This window comes from Alosa alosa, chromosome 7, assembly GCF_017589495.1.
Source record: "Alosa alosa isolate M-15738 ecotype Scorff River chromosome 7, AALO_Geno_1.1, whole genome shotgun sequence".
Lineage (NCBI taxonomy): Eukaryota > Metazoa > Chordata > Actinopteri > Clupeiformes > Clupeidae > Alosa > Alosa alosa.
The window spans coordinates 17,612,335-17,627,459 of record NC_063195.1 but is presented as its reverse complement, the minus strand read 5'-3'; the positions used below and the strand labels follow the sequence as shown (position 1 = coordinate 17,627,459).

The 15,125-nt window shown below is 41.2% G+C and overlaps 1 protein-coding gene across 3 annotated transcripts in view; it reads left to right on the top strand.

Annotated features, from left to right (window-relative positions):
* LOC125298618 (NACHT, LRR and PYD domains-containing protein 12-like) overlaps nt 1-11,209 on the top strand; it is a 47,923-nt gene extending 36,714 nt beyond the window's left edge. For all 3 annotated transcript variants that reach the window (XM_048249414.1, XM_048249412.1, XM_048249411.1), the window contains 6 exons: nt 560-730; nt 993-1,145; nt 1,260-1,430; nt 1,647-1,817; nt 4,236-4,261; nt 10,280-11,209. In XM_048249414.1, the coding sequence (XP_048105371.1) occupies nt 560-730; nt 993-1,145; nt 1,260-1,430; nt 1,647-1,817; nt 4,236-4,261; nt 10,280-10,809 (1,222 nt within the window). In that variant the 3' untranslated portion in view covers nt 10,810-11,209. The remainder of the gene's footprint in view (nt 1-559; nt 731-992; nt 1,146-1,259; nt 1,431-1,646; nt 1,818-4,235; nt 4,262-10,279) is intronic.
* Nucleotides 11,210-15,125: the final 3,916 nt, after the last annotated feature.

The following is a 15,125-nucleotide window of genomic DNA, read 5'->3' as shown; positions in this document are numbered from 1 at the left end:
TTAGTGGAACAGGACATTTGGTTCTTACTGCGTAGTGTTATTTAGGACATTGAGTTCGTACTGCAGAGTGTTACTTAGGCCTTTTTCAATGGGAATTTACCACAAAATGACTGTGTGTGTGTGTGTGACTAAGCGTGCACGTGCAAAGTCTACATTTTGTAGAGCATTATGTAGCGATGTCCCGATACCATTTTTTTCAAACCGATACGAGTACAAGTATTTACATTTGTGTACTTGCCGATACCGAGTACCGATACCGATATTTCTACCACAAAATAAGTAGCATAAAATTGCAATACATTTTCTTCTCTGTTCTGATTATTACAATAGTCCTAAACAAAATAATAATGAGTATCAAATAAAATATATAATAGCAGGCTATTTCAAACTTAAAAAAAACTGGCACTGTGCCCATATCTTAATTAAAGACTAGATTATTAACTAGATTTTGCACTGTCTCTCAGTACAATCTGACAGGGCAACAAAACATGATCCCATGTGACCCTACTGTTAGTTCTAGATTACATGTTGCTTACAGTGTTTTCCTCTTTTGCTATAGACTTACCGGCTGTAGACTCAAATACAGCTCCTGTGAGGTTGTGGTCTCAGTTCTGCAGTCATATATTTCTCAACTGAGTGAGTTGGACATGAGTAGCCGTGATCTGCAAACATCAGAAGAGAAGCTGCTCTCTGGTCTTAGAAACCCAGACTGCCAGCTTGAAAAACTGAGGTCAGTACACATTCACATATTCTGAAATCACAGCATGAATTTGAGAAACATTGTCTTTTGTAGTTGTGCCAATGGTGTGAGAGAGTTGGTCACAGACCTGATTGATTAGTATAACACTCCCTCCTAATCCTAATGTGTCCCATATGGAGCACTGTTAACTATAGAGTGTATTAACCAGACAATAACAACATCTGTGTTTCACTCTTGATTGGTCTCTGATTTCACTCTCTGTGATTCTGTTACATGGTTTATGTTTGTACAGATTTGTTGGCTGTAAACTGAGAGGAAGGTTTCTGGCCTTGACTCTGCAGTGGGCAAACTCCCACCTAAGAGAGCTGGACATCAGTGACAGTGAGCTTCAGGACTGTGGAGAAGAACTGCTCCATCAATCACTGAATCAAGACTGTAAAGTGAGGTCTGTATTTTGCACAGCAAAAGCTGTCCATCTTTTTAGTCACTGGCATTTCATATTTGGGTATGTAAGGAGTATAGAGGACATTGCTTACAGTGTTTTCCTCTCTCACTGTAGACTCATCAGCTGTAGACTCAAACACAGCTCCTCTGAGGTTGTGGTCTCAGTTCTGCAGTCATATATTTCTCAACTGAGTGAGTTAGATATGAGTGGCTGTGATCTGCAAACATCAGAAGAGAAGCTGTTCTCTGGTCTTAGAAACCCAAACTGCCAACTGGAGAAACTGAGGTCAGTAATACTCTGAAAGACAGAGTTCATAGATGCCTTATTTATACATTCACACTTTGGATATACTGTATAATAATAGTATTTTTTTTGCCACTATTCCTAACATATGTTATGATTTTATATGGACTTTAACATCATTGTGATTATAGAAGTGATTAAATTAAATGATATAATTCCTATCTGCCTTTTGCACTTTGTCTTTGTCATTCTATGTAGACTTGCTGGTTGTAAACTGACAGAGGAATCCTGTGAGATTGTAGCCTCTGCTGTGCAGCACTTGGTCTCCCTGACAGAAATGGACCTGAGTGATAATTACATGAACATCACTGGAATTCATCTTTCAAGTGCACTGAAAGATGACATTAACTGTAAGCTGCAGACATTGAGGTTTGTGTTTGACTTTCCTTTTCCTTCTCAGGCTTTTAAACAGTGTCTTTGAGATGTGGTTTCAGTACCAGTATGTTCACCACACAACATTATATCAGTGTTTTTTTTCTACCCAGCAGTAAATATGGGTTAGGTGTAGAGTGTGTTGAGTCATCGTAGTTATGTCAGAGTCCAGTCTAATGTCTGATATGGCTGAGTCAGTGATACATTATAACATATTGATGTAATTGAAGTTGCAATTTCATTATATTCATTAAATTGTGTTTGCAAACGGAAGTTCAGGAGGAGCGTGACAGAATTTTCCTTAGTTAAGAACTCCTGTGCAGTTGACTCTTGCATGATCCCACAAAACACTTTGTGGGATCATGCAACCTGGACCCTCGTCAGAGACCTCGCCAAACATGCTTTACCTCGCCTTCTTGCGACATGTCTTTATATACAAATTTCGGATTGTGAAATAGTGAATTGTTTGTAATTAGGTGACTAATGACGCACAAACACACACACACACGTACGTGCTGAACTGCAGCGTCAACCCTCCTCTAATGTTAGGCTGCAGCCAGTTAAAATATAGGCCTACACATCAACCTACCGAAATCAAAGCTCCTCTTGCTACTTTGAAATCACCGGTGTGGAAGTATTCATTCATTCATGTCAATTAAAACTAACTTAGCCTACTCAACTTAGCAAGTGAAAATGTGATCTAGTTACAGTCCAAAGTTACTTTAAGGCTTAAAATGCACATTGATAAGTACATATTCCATGAACACTAACCTTGGGTCTCTTCGGAGTGTGCTGAAACAATCAAATTATCATTCTGTGTTGTTTCATTTCACTATGTTCACGTCTCTGTTTTAGCCTAATGTTAGTTCTGTTTACATTACAACCTTGCGGTTGGAACGGTTTCAAAATAAAAGCCCCCGAAACAGGGTTTTTAAGGGAAATGAAGGGTTTTAGAATAAAATAAATGTATTCATGTTGTAGCAGAAGTAAATTCTACCATTATTACTAGACAATAATCTTCACCAACTTAAAATGTTTAAAATGGCTACACAATGGCGTTGCTGTGTTATACGAGTAATAGGCCACACAAAGCCTTGTTGTTAGTGACTTAGCAGGCACAGATGGTGAATGTTTTCAGAGTACATCGTAGTCATCTAACTCCAAACTATTAATGAAACTGCATTGACATTAGACCTGACTCTGACATGACTACAATGACACTCAACACACTCCTCACCCACATGTACTGCTGGGTAGATATACATATATAAAGATACTGGGCCAAATGTACTGAACGCTTTTGCGCCCACTTCAGGCATAGGCCTATTTGTTTCGCAACGTGTGTGTAAAATCATTGCGAGGTATGTACAAACAGGCGGCAAATATGTTAAAGCGCAAACTGCCTGTCGTGGGAGCTGAAAATGGCACATTGCGTTTTTCGTGTCATGCATATGCATTCATGGGAGGATCCAGAGGAAAGTGAGAGTTTACCGTAAAGAGATGGGAGGGGAAGCTTAAATAGCGCCTAATTATGTATTCAGCGGTATGTACAAAGACTGCTCGTGAAAGCGCACGTCTATTCTGCGCCTAAATACTTCCGCCTTGTAAAAGCAGGTGTTAATCCAAATTGCAGTTCAATGCCTCAATAAGAGAACCTTTCAAAGACAACAGAATCACTATTTAGAACACCAGTTTTGTAAGTAGTACTATCTAAAGCAACCTTAACTTTCGTTGGCCTTTCGAATGTCTTACTTTCACGTCATTCACGTCTTAAACTTTCCTACTTCCATAGCCTACGTGCACAAGTAGTTTGAGTAGAACTACTGATCTTCATTCTATCCCTGCTTATTGACCTTATCATGTATGGCATTATTTCATGAACGTTTGATTCTTTTCAATGTCGTCATCAGTTAACTTCATTCAACTGCGCTAGTATTTAGGCTCTGCCGTTCAGTTGTGGATGTTCGTAAATTGCTGTAATGGGCAGAGAAAGGCAGAGAAAGGAGGTTTACACTATGGATTGAGAGTTTGATAAATACGACGGAAACTTGGGTCTGATTGCGTTTGTCCATGGCGCTGATAACGCTAAGTTCGCAAATGTACGTACATCTGGCCCACTGTGTATTAAGAGCAATGAGCCACTTAAAGTCTTGCTGTCAGTGACCCTGTAGGTTTATTCTGAACTTTGTTGTGAGGGTGATGGTACATAATACCCCTCATTAGTAGGGGTGTCACGATTCTCCAAATCCTCGATTCGATGTAATTTTTGATTTTTTTTAAATATTACTATTAAAAGAACATTTCACATGATGCTGACGATTACAGAGTGGAGAGCTAATGTTCTGATATTCACTCTCTCTCCCTCTTTCTCTCTATCTATCTCTCTCTCTCTCTCTCTCTCTCTTTCCTTTATAGACATGCCCGTGGAGAACTGAGAAAATGTAAGTGTTGATCTACTGTTGAGTGTTGTACTGATCTACTAATGATGTTGAAGTGTTCTTTATTAAGCAGCTATGTCACTGTGGCGTAGGCCACCACAGTATGTGAAAGGCCTTTAGAGCATGTGTGGGGGTCTGTGGCGTCCTGCAGAAACACACTGAATCATAGTGACAGAGAGAGAACAGAGACAGATTGACATGTTGGCATGTTCCAGTAGCCAGACATCAGAGGGATGGCAGACAAAGAAAGAAGGAGAACTAGTACGGCATGACACATGAGAGGCCCCTGAGAACAGAGACAGATTGACATGTGGAGAGTCTCAAGTTAGAGTGGAAGAAAAGAATAGAATGAGAGGATAGAAAAAACAAGCACAATTTGAATTATTGGATTATTAGTGGATTATTATTTCAATTATATATTATGAAATTAAATATTTAATGAAATATTACTGTAAATTACTTTTTTATTTTGATTCCAGCTACTGTATTTCCTATTCAAACTCATGTAGTATATGTTTTAAATTCAAAGTAACTGCAGACTTGTTGGGTAGTGTATAAGTTATAATGGTGGAGATGGTGGCTGTGTTTGGTGGCTGTGTTTGTCTGCGCATTTGAGTAGAGATGCACCGATATGGAATTTTAGGGCCGATAACGATAACCGATATTTATTGGTTTGTTGTGGCTGATACCGATACGATAACCGATAATATTACTCTTGAAAAAAAAGTGAAAAGTGATTTGGGGAAAGCATTTAATAAGCATAATTCTATTGCAGTAATTTTACCTACCACCAAATGATGGACAGAACTCATAATAGTCCTCAATAGTATGGCAGTCAACAACATAACAGTAGCCTAGCCCTACAGTATGTGTGGCTCCTTTAAGTGAACCTGACCTCAGTGAATTGCGAGTGAGTGGCTAGAGAGTTTGAATCGTTTTCATTTAGGACTAAACACTCATAAACGACTCAGCTTGGAATAAGCTACAATATAGCGACCAAATCAGAGTAACTTAGGTTTAGTTAGGTAACTTAGGTTTAGTTTCAACTGCGGGTAACTGAATAAAGCTGCAACTCCTCAGACTGTATCTTATGTCTGTCTACTCTGTTGCGCACAACCTGCTGCAGCAGAAATGAAAGGAGTTAGCCCCGAAGGTTTTAATAACTTATTATGATGACCTGTCTGGAACTGAAGCACGAATGGTTAGCATATTTCTAATATTATATATAATTATATATAATGCAAATATAATACTAAAACACAACTTAGAACTAGGCCTACTTATGTACTCGTCCCACTAACGAGTTTGTTTATTTGTTTCCCCGACCAGCGCGGTAAAGTGCAAACACACCAGCACAAGACGGCTCTAGATAGGGCTGAGCTCCGCTCTGTTAAGGTTAATCACGAGAGGATTTTGAGATGCACAGATTCCCAAATTAACGCATATCCACAGATTTTGTTAGAGTGGTGAAATACATTCACACCGCTGACATTATATTGAGGAAAAAGTATAGCCAACCAAGCTCAGTGTAGCCAGACGGACCTTACTTAGGCCTACAGTAAATTAGGACTTAAAAAAATATTGGCGCAAATTATCGGCCAGAATTCTGTTATCGGATCGATAATAATATTTAAAATTTTTCACTTATCGGCTAATAATATATCGGCCGCCGATATATCGTGCATCCCTACATTTGTGTGTATTTGAGTGTGTGTGTGTGTGTGTTTTCTTGTGTGTCAGTCTGTTTGTGTGAGTTTGTGTGTTTGTTTCAAGTTTTATTGTTACATATACCGGTATTTTGCAATACAGCGAATTTCTTATGCCACAGTTGCAGTAGTGCAAGGATAAAAGGGTAAATAACTAGATGTACCGCAGAGCGGTACGAAATATGACCGCCGCCCAGTCCAGCACCTTTTTTCCACATAAATAAGTCACGTTTGTCAAATTGTGTTAATTTCCTATTTTGTTCCTTTTTTGTGTTTGTAATTGAGTGTGTGCAGAGTATGTGGTTGTTTTGTGTATATGTGTGTTTATTAAGTGTGTGTGCCTTCATATCAGTTAGTTTTTTTGTGTGTGTGTTTGTGTATGTAGGTGTGTTTGTATGTGTGGGTGTATGTGTGTGAGGGTGTATATAGTATTTATATATACTCGTTGGATCCCGTGAGGGAAATTCGGTCTCTGCATTTATCCCAATCCGTGAATTAGTGAAACACACTCAGCACACACCTATACTTATACTTAACTGTCTCACTGAATTGCATTATGTACACTCAATTCTCACTGGTATCTGTTCATAATTCTGAGAAATTCTTGAATTGTGTGCATGTGTGCGTGTACGTGTGTGTGTGTGTGTGTGTGTGTGTGTGTGTGTGTGTGTGTGTGTGTGTGTGTGTGTGTGTGTGTGTGCATGTGTGTGCATGCATGTGCTTCTGTGTGTGTGCATGTGCATGCATGTGTACATATGTCTACTGTGTGTGTATGTGTCATACATATGATTAATGTGAATGTATGTGTGCAGCTTGTTAAAAAAAAATATATCTGAAATAACTTTCACTGAATCATGTGGTGTGGGTGGTAATGCTCCGGTAGTGCTTACCAGAGGGAAGCAGAGAGGAGAGGGAGTGAGCTGGGTGGCTGGCATCCTTGATGATGGACTCAGCCCTTCTCTGATAATGTGTGGAGTAAATTGTTTGAAGTTGAAAGAGGTCAGCCCCAATCATTTTGGATGCAGTCCTGACAGTCCTTGACAGTAGTCTGAGATGGTGAGCCGACAGGTTCTCTAGCCACACTGTGATGCATCCAGTCAGGACGCTCTGGTGCAGTGGTAAAAGTTCGTCAGAGTTTTTGTTCCCACCCCAAAGCTCTTTAGCCTCCTCAGAAACAACAGTCTCTGCTGTGCCTTCTTGAGGATACCGGTGGAGCAGAGACCATGAGAGGGAGTCGGTGATCTGTATGCCCAGGAACCAAAAACTGCTGACCATTTCCACAGGTGAATCATTGATGCAGAGAGGGACCTGATTGCCACCTTTCTTCCTGAAGTCGATGACTATCTCTTTAGTCTTGATGTCTTTCAGGGAGAGGTTGTTGTTGTTTTTGGCACACCATACAGTCATGTCTCACCTCCTTTCTGTAGGAGGCCTCATTGTTGTTGCTAATGAGGCCAATCACTGTAGTATCATCTGCAAACTTGATGATACTGTTGTTTTTTAATGCTTTGCCACACAGTCATGAGTGAACAGACTGTACAGCAGAGGACTGAGGCAACAGCCTTATGGAACACCGGTGTTGAGGATCAGCGTTGATGATTTCCTGTTGCCAATTTTCACTGACTAGAGCCTATTGGTCAGAAGTCCAGCACCCAGCTGCATATGGGGCTGCTCAGACCCAGGTCTCTGAGCTTTAACACTAGTTTTGATGGCACATCAGTGTTAATGGCAGAGTTGTAGTCAATGAACAGCATCCTGACATAGGCGTTTTCTTGTCCAGGTGAGCTAGGGCAGTATGCAAGGCGATGGGGATGGCATCATCCAGGAATCTGTTGTACTTGTATGTAAACTGCAGTTGGTCCAGGAAAGCAGGGTGGTGTGTGTTGATGTAGGCTGCAACCAGTCTCTCCAGGCACTTCATCACCACGGAGATTAGAGCGATGGGCCGGTAGTCATTCAGTAGACTTGTGACAGCTGAGGGCGCACGTCTTGAGGACACAAGACAGGATGCCATCAGGGCCTTGCAAATTTTTACCCGTTTAAGTTTTGTTGACCTCAGCCTCCGACATCTGTAAAATGTCTTCTTCCACTGGAAGCGCATCTTCATCCACCAGGTAAGAGTCACGAGACTCAAAACGAACATAGAATTTATTCAGTTCTTCTGGAAGCGAGGCGGGGGTGTCCGTAAGCAGAGCTGGTGTCACTTTCTAGTCTGTGCAGTCCCCTCCACTGGCGACGGGGGTCACAGTCGCTGGAGTCATTCTCCAACTTCTTCCCATACTGTTTTTAGCCGTCTGTCTTCTGAGCGCTTACCTTGAGTTCCTATCTGACCGTGTCAAAGCAATCCTGAAGTTCAGACTTGTGTTCTGCAGACCAGCATTGCACTTCTCACTGCCGGTTGCTCACGCTTTAGCTTCGGTTTGTAGGCTGGCAGAAGGAGCACCAACAAATGGTCCAATTTACCAAAGTGTGGGTGGAATACAGACCTGTATGAGTCTTTCAGTGGGGTGAAGCAGTGGTCAAGGGTCAGATCGCCCCTGGTGGAACAGGTGACATGCTGGTGATACTTGGAAAGGACTGTTTTCAGGTTGCAGTGATTGATGTCACCCGTTATGATGGGGATTGCTTCCTGGTGCTGACTCTCTTGTTTGCAGATGGCAACATACAGTTCATCAAGTGCCACTGCAGCAGGGATGTCTGGTGGAATGTACCAGCTGTGAGCAGTACAGAAGGAAACTGTCTTGGCAGGTAAAATGGAAGGCTAATCAATGGAAGGATAATCAGATACTCCAAAACTGGGGTACATGACTGAGATTGTTTGCGCGTTCGTGCAGCAAGACTTGTTTATAAAAAAAAAGAGACCACCTCATTTTGTTTTGCCTGTAGTCTCAGTGTTACGATCTGAACGGTTCACAGAGAACCCATCAGGTTGTATGGCTCTGTCCGGAGTGTTTGGGCCAAGCCAGGTCTCGGTGGAACAGAGTACACTGCACTCCGCAAGTCCCTGCATGAGCCGATGCGACAGTGGAGCTCATCCAGTTTGATTTCCATGGACTGCAGATTAGCCAGCAGTAAGGTAGGGATGGGAGGCCGGGTTGGACGCCGCCTCATCTCCCCCTCCTGCGCTGATGAGTAGTCCTGTTGCCCGATCCGCTTGTGGAGTTACAAACAATATCCACAGGTAATCCCATTAAAGGCGCTCTAAGTGACGCTGGGTAAATTCACTTCTGTTGACGTTCAACAAAGCTAGCTCGCCATCCCGCCCCCTCCCCCTCTCGTGCAATTGAAACTCTCCTAAACACGCATCTTGTCGGTGATTTGCTGGAACAGTTTGTTATGTTTTTATGGGCAAGGTTTGCCATAGTTGTTTTGTGGCTGTTTTTGGAGCCTAGGTTATCCACAGATATCGCGTTTTTTTTAAGACACAGGCAGCTAGCGGATGGTGAGGTGATGTTTGCACAAGTGACAAAAAATGTTTTAGTCTAAAAAACGTATGACATCTGTTAGAGCACCTTTAAATTTATATTAATCGTTACACTGCTTCTGATGTCCAGGAGAGTCATACGGTCATACGACAGTTATGTACTTGTAGAACCGAAAAACAACAAAAGTGCACAAAGTAGGGAAAGTGAGTGTGTTTGGGTGTGTCTGGGTGTGTGTGCGTGCACATCTGCACATTTACAGTATGGCTGAGTTTGTGTGTTTTCCTCTTTTTGTGTCCGTCTGTTTGTGTGAGTGTGTGTACGTGTTTGTGTGAGTGTGAGTCTGCGTGAGTGTTGTGAGTGTGAATGCGAGACTGTTTGTCTCTTAGTGTGTGTGTGTTTGCACATCTGCACTTTAAGGCTGTTTGTATGTTTGAGTGTGTGTTTTCCTGTTTGTGTGTCCGTCTGCGCGTGTGAGTGTGAATGTGAGACTGTATGTCTCATAGTTTGTGTGTGTGTGTGTGTGTGTGTGTGTGTGTGTGTGTGTGTGTGTGATTGTTTGTTCCTTGTCATGTCTCCTCTGTGCAGCACTACCCACCCCTCTGTTCCTGTTTGCTGCTTACTCTGTGTGTGTGTGTCTGTCTATTTGTGTGTGTGTGTGTGTGTGTGTGTGTGTGTGTGTGTGTGTGTGTCTGTCTGTGTGTGTGTCTGTCTGTCTGTGTGTGTGTCTGTGTGTTCCTTATCATGTCTCCTCTGTGCAGTATTACCCCCCCTCATCTGTTGTTCCTGCTCCTGTAAGCCTGTGTGTGTGTGTGTGTGTTGTTAACATGTCCTTTCCTACCCTATGTTCTGATGAGGATGTTCTCTCTTCTCTCCTCTTCTCTTGTGTGCAGATGCCTGTGAGCTCACACTGGACCCAAACACAGCACAAAGATATCTCTATTTCTCTGAGGGGAACAGAAAGGTGACACGTGTGAGTGAGAAGCAGCCGTATCCTGACCACCCAGAGAGATTTGACTACTTCTACCCTCAGGTGCTGTGTATAGAGGGTCTGTCTGAACGCTGCTATTGGGAGGCTGAGTGGAGTGGTGATGCTGCTATAGCAGTGGCCTATAAAGGCACCAAGAGGAAAGGAGAGAAAGAAGAAACGGTGTTTGGATGTAATGCCAAGTCCTGGAGACTGGAGTGCTCTAGTAACAGTTACTCTGCCTGGCACAATAATAAGGAGACTGCCATACCTGTCCCCTCCTCCAGCAGAGTAGGAGTGTACCTGGACTGGCCAGCAGGCACTCTGTCCTTCTACAGCGTCTCCTCTAACACACTCACCCACCTGCACACGTTCCACTCCACATTCACTGAGCCCCTCTATCCTGGGTTTAGGGTTTGGCCTGACTCCTTAGTGTTCCTGTGCCAGATCACATGATCTCCTAATCCTGCAGGAGAGGAGAGCCACACACTCCTCTGTGTGTGTTTGTATGTGTTTGTGTGTGTGTTCCTTCTCTTGCCTTCTCTTTGTTGCATCTTCATCTTTGCTGATCCCCCTTCATTTGCTGCTCCCTCGGTTTCTCTTTCTGTGTATGTATGTATGTATGTATGTATGTGTGTGTGTGTGTGTGTGTGTGTGTGTGTGTGTGTGTCAGTGTGAATTTCGTTGACTAAGACTATGATGAAAAATATTTGTTAACGAACCTTTTTCACGGATGAAAATCAGATCAGTTTCTAAAATGTTTCTTAATTCCTTTTTATTTAATCTCTTCATTGGGGCTGAAACCTTTCTGTGAACTGTAAATAACAGATGCTGTTGATGAACCCATTGACACTGTACAAGTGACAAGTCATATCACCTTTTTGTCTTGAATTGATGAACTGTTACACTTACTATGCCAAACCAATGTCTGTTTTTTAAGGATCAGAAACAAACATGCAAACTTGCACTTTACAATATTTATGGAACTTGTCTAACAAATGCTGTTGATATTGAACCCAGTTACTCCATTTCCTTTACTTATGCCACACCAATGTCTGTTCATCAAACTTTATTATGACCGCCGCTAGGGAAGCGGTCATATAGGGATTGTCAAAGTTTTTTTTTTTCCCCCGTCATCTACTTCCTGAATTTTTGGTCAACGATACCCGGGACACCGAACTACCGGGGCACATGAAATTTGGTGGGTATGTAACCCCACTAGACTTTTACGGAAAAATTTCGTTTCGTCCCCGGGGGCCACTCCTGGGCCCCCCGAACCGCAAAAAAAGCAGTTTTTCCTAAATAACTGCCTGAACCGTGGCACCGAGGATGAAGAATCTTTTATGGTATGTTGGTCTCACCATCAATCTGGCCCATAATGACTCATTTGTGATTTGCACCCCCCCGGTAAAAAATGAAAATGCAATATTATTCTGCTTTAATCGCCCCTATCTTCAGTTAAGATGTTCAGAACTGCACCAAATTGTATGTGTATGATTGACCTGCCATTCTCTGGGGGTATGCCAAGTTTTTCGTAGAATTTCATCCATGGGGGGGTCTAAAAAAAATTAGGTTTTGTGTACATTTAGTGACTGTACACTCATTGGCCTGTAGATGGCGGTGCACACATATACAAATGCACACACACACAGGCACCCACATACTATCGGTATTAGAACGGCCGATACATAATTACAAATTTAGTAGCATTAAAAGAAAGCCAAAATAAATATTCATCATCATCATCATCATCATCATGGCTGCATTTCCAGTATTGGCGATAAGTAGTCGTTTGTCCACTAGATGGCGCATCGTTGCAGTGAGACGTAATTTTGTTGGAAGTTAAAAGTGGGTTGGAAAAACAATGGGACGCTTCCTACAAGGACTAGTTTACGCGAGAGAACGTCTAATAAGGATAGGAGGATGTTCACATGAAATGTAATTCCCATTTCTTCTTGAAGCCGAAATAAATCTGAGGATGTTTATCGGACATGCTTGGTTTTTACTGCAGGTACGTTAATCTTATAATATCAATAAGGACCTAGGTAATGTTACCGTTAGCGTTGGTTGAGTGATGGAGGCCAATTTCATTGATTGCATTTGTAGAAAACTATCAATGCGGTTATAGGATGTAGTTTTTTAGTTACAGTTTTGTCATAACTCCCTGATGCATTTTTGCATTTAGAATAGCCAGAGCGTGGATATCTCAATCGGAAAATTAAACAATACCGGGTGCCTATGGACTAGGCTGGGTGAACCCAGCCTGATCTGCCCGCAATTTTTTTTTGATTTCTTAAAAGATTGAGCTTGGTCTGGTGAAAGCCAGACTAGCCATGGACCTCAGTTACACATGCAAGGGAACATGAATCAGCCTATATTTGCACGAACAATAACGGACAACAGCTCTTCAACTTTGGCCCGTTAAAATGTGTATGAACAGTCTAGCGACGCATTTCATCAAGGCCCATTTGGACATGTCTGTTATTTGCACCACTGGTTAGATGTAAAACAGCATTTCGTTTCAGACTACTGTTACTTAATTTGTGCATTGACAATAAAGTATTACATGAACTAAAGATGACTAAAATCTTATGTAGAAGAAGAAACATTCACAAAAAATCCATCCATCCAAAAATGACCTTTGTTTTTGATAGCTGTTGAAAACGGCATGGAACTGACAGAGATGTTTTTGTTTATAAATAAATAAATAAATAACATTATGCTGATACTGTACCTTTTGCTTTTCCCAAATACAATGTAGCCTACAGGTGTAAGTGACCTTTCATCAATCCAGTTGCAATGGATGAACTGTGATGAACTGCCCTACTTGTGATTGTTTAGAGATTTTAAAGGTTTTATAACAATGCTACATCTTCTTTGGCTATTCTACAATCTATTCACCTTTTCAGCACCAGTAGGCTACTTTCTGTGCAGCCGCACACACACACTCAGGCATGCCAAACAAGCATACACGTACAAGTTTCAAGAGTGGGGGATGGAGTAAAACTATGGAGGCAAAATGAAGTGTGATTTATTTTCGCGGAATGGATGTACAGGACTGAGTGGCGGTCATATTTTGTACCGCTATGCGGTACATCTAGTTAGATTCACGTCAGACAGCGCTGTAAAATGTGTGGGAATTTCTCGCATTATGATGGCTACAGTTGCGGGACTTTTTATGCTCAATACTTAGTAATAATTTATGCGCAATACCCACAATCCCGTGCTAAAATTTAGGCCCTGGTTTTAAATGCGCATCTTTTTTTTTCCTCGCTCTCTCGGAGGTGGCCAGCTGAGCATTTGTTCTACTGCCAGCTTGTGCCAATATATCGTCCAAAATGCTTGATTGCATTGCATTCTCCACATTTTTAGCTAAATTTTCATGTACCATAACCGCATTTTTGTTCAGTGAATCTTTTGTAAATTGCTTTACAATTACCGTCGGGCCTATAGGCCTATCCCTGGCTTGCTTCGGTCACGCCCTTTTAAAACTGCATCTTTTTCTCTCCTGAGCATTTAATCTGCTGCCAGCTTGTGACTCCACATCGCCCAAAATGCTTGATTGCATTGTATTCTCCACATTTTAGATACATGTTGGTGTACCACATGGCATTTTCTTTCAGTGAATCTTTTGCTTTGCAATTACCTTCCTGCCTTCCTCTTGGCTGCCTTCACTCCTTAGTCTTCATTTACATTAATCTTTTTGGCCTCAATATTCCAGTTACATAGTCTCTGTTTTTGGTTTTGTGAAATACATTTCTAAATATAGACTTATAGTCTATATAGAGGAAGAGAACGTTTACAATGTCAAAATGCACCAGCAGCATGTTACATAAAGATGATACTTTTCAGGTCGTCTCCATTAAGATCCAACTTGAACGTATGCTAGCCTACTCCATTTAATTGAGACCGTGTCTCAGTGCGCACGAAAGGGACAGAAAAGAGTGGCAGGTTCCAGCTGGCTTGTCATTGTTGATGATGATTGATATCTTCTTTTAAATATAAGAAACGTATAAAACGAAATCATGGAGGCAACAAAGACAAGATTAGAGGAAATTGCGGATTTATCCGGTTTTTACTACTGTTATAAACTGTGAGAGTCAGGGCACTTTGACATAGGCTGCACTCACTGTGATTTGGAAAATGGACAAGAATATGAAGAGTTGTCTTTGCCTTTGTGTAATGGAACTGGTGAGTCTTGAAGTCTTCAATAATTCGTTTACATGAAGCACATTATATTATGCCGATTGAAACACATTCCACTTAGCTAGGTGGCTACTAGCTACCAGGCTCATAATTCACTTTTAATTGCTTTTATTACATGCTTTTATTTCCAAAGGAATGAAAGCTGTTCGTGCCAACTTATCAATATCATGCTCATCATTGTTAATATTGTGCTATACATGTGGCACAAACAATGTTAGAGTTTGTGGATTAGCCATAGCTATATTTGAATAAAGCTGGTAAAAAAAGATCATTAGAACGTGTGGACAGTGGCACACAATGGGCTTAAAGTAACAATGCACCATTTACAAATGAGTTAAACAGCATCACATGTGTTGTATTTAAGAAATTAATACTTTAAAACAAAATTCATTATTATCATTTAAATAATAGAAGTGTTTTACTTTTACCTTTGTGGTTACTCAGTAATTTTGTGATGCTGTATTTAATATGCCATATAAGAAGCTTTAGTCTTTAGGAAGAAAATGTACTTTTTTATCACAATTAATCTAGACTAATTCATTTAAAAATATGATATTAATTAGTTA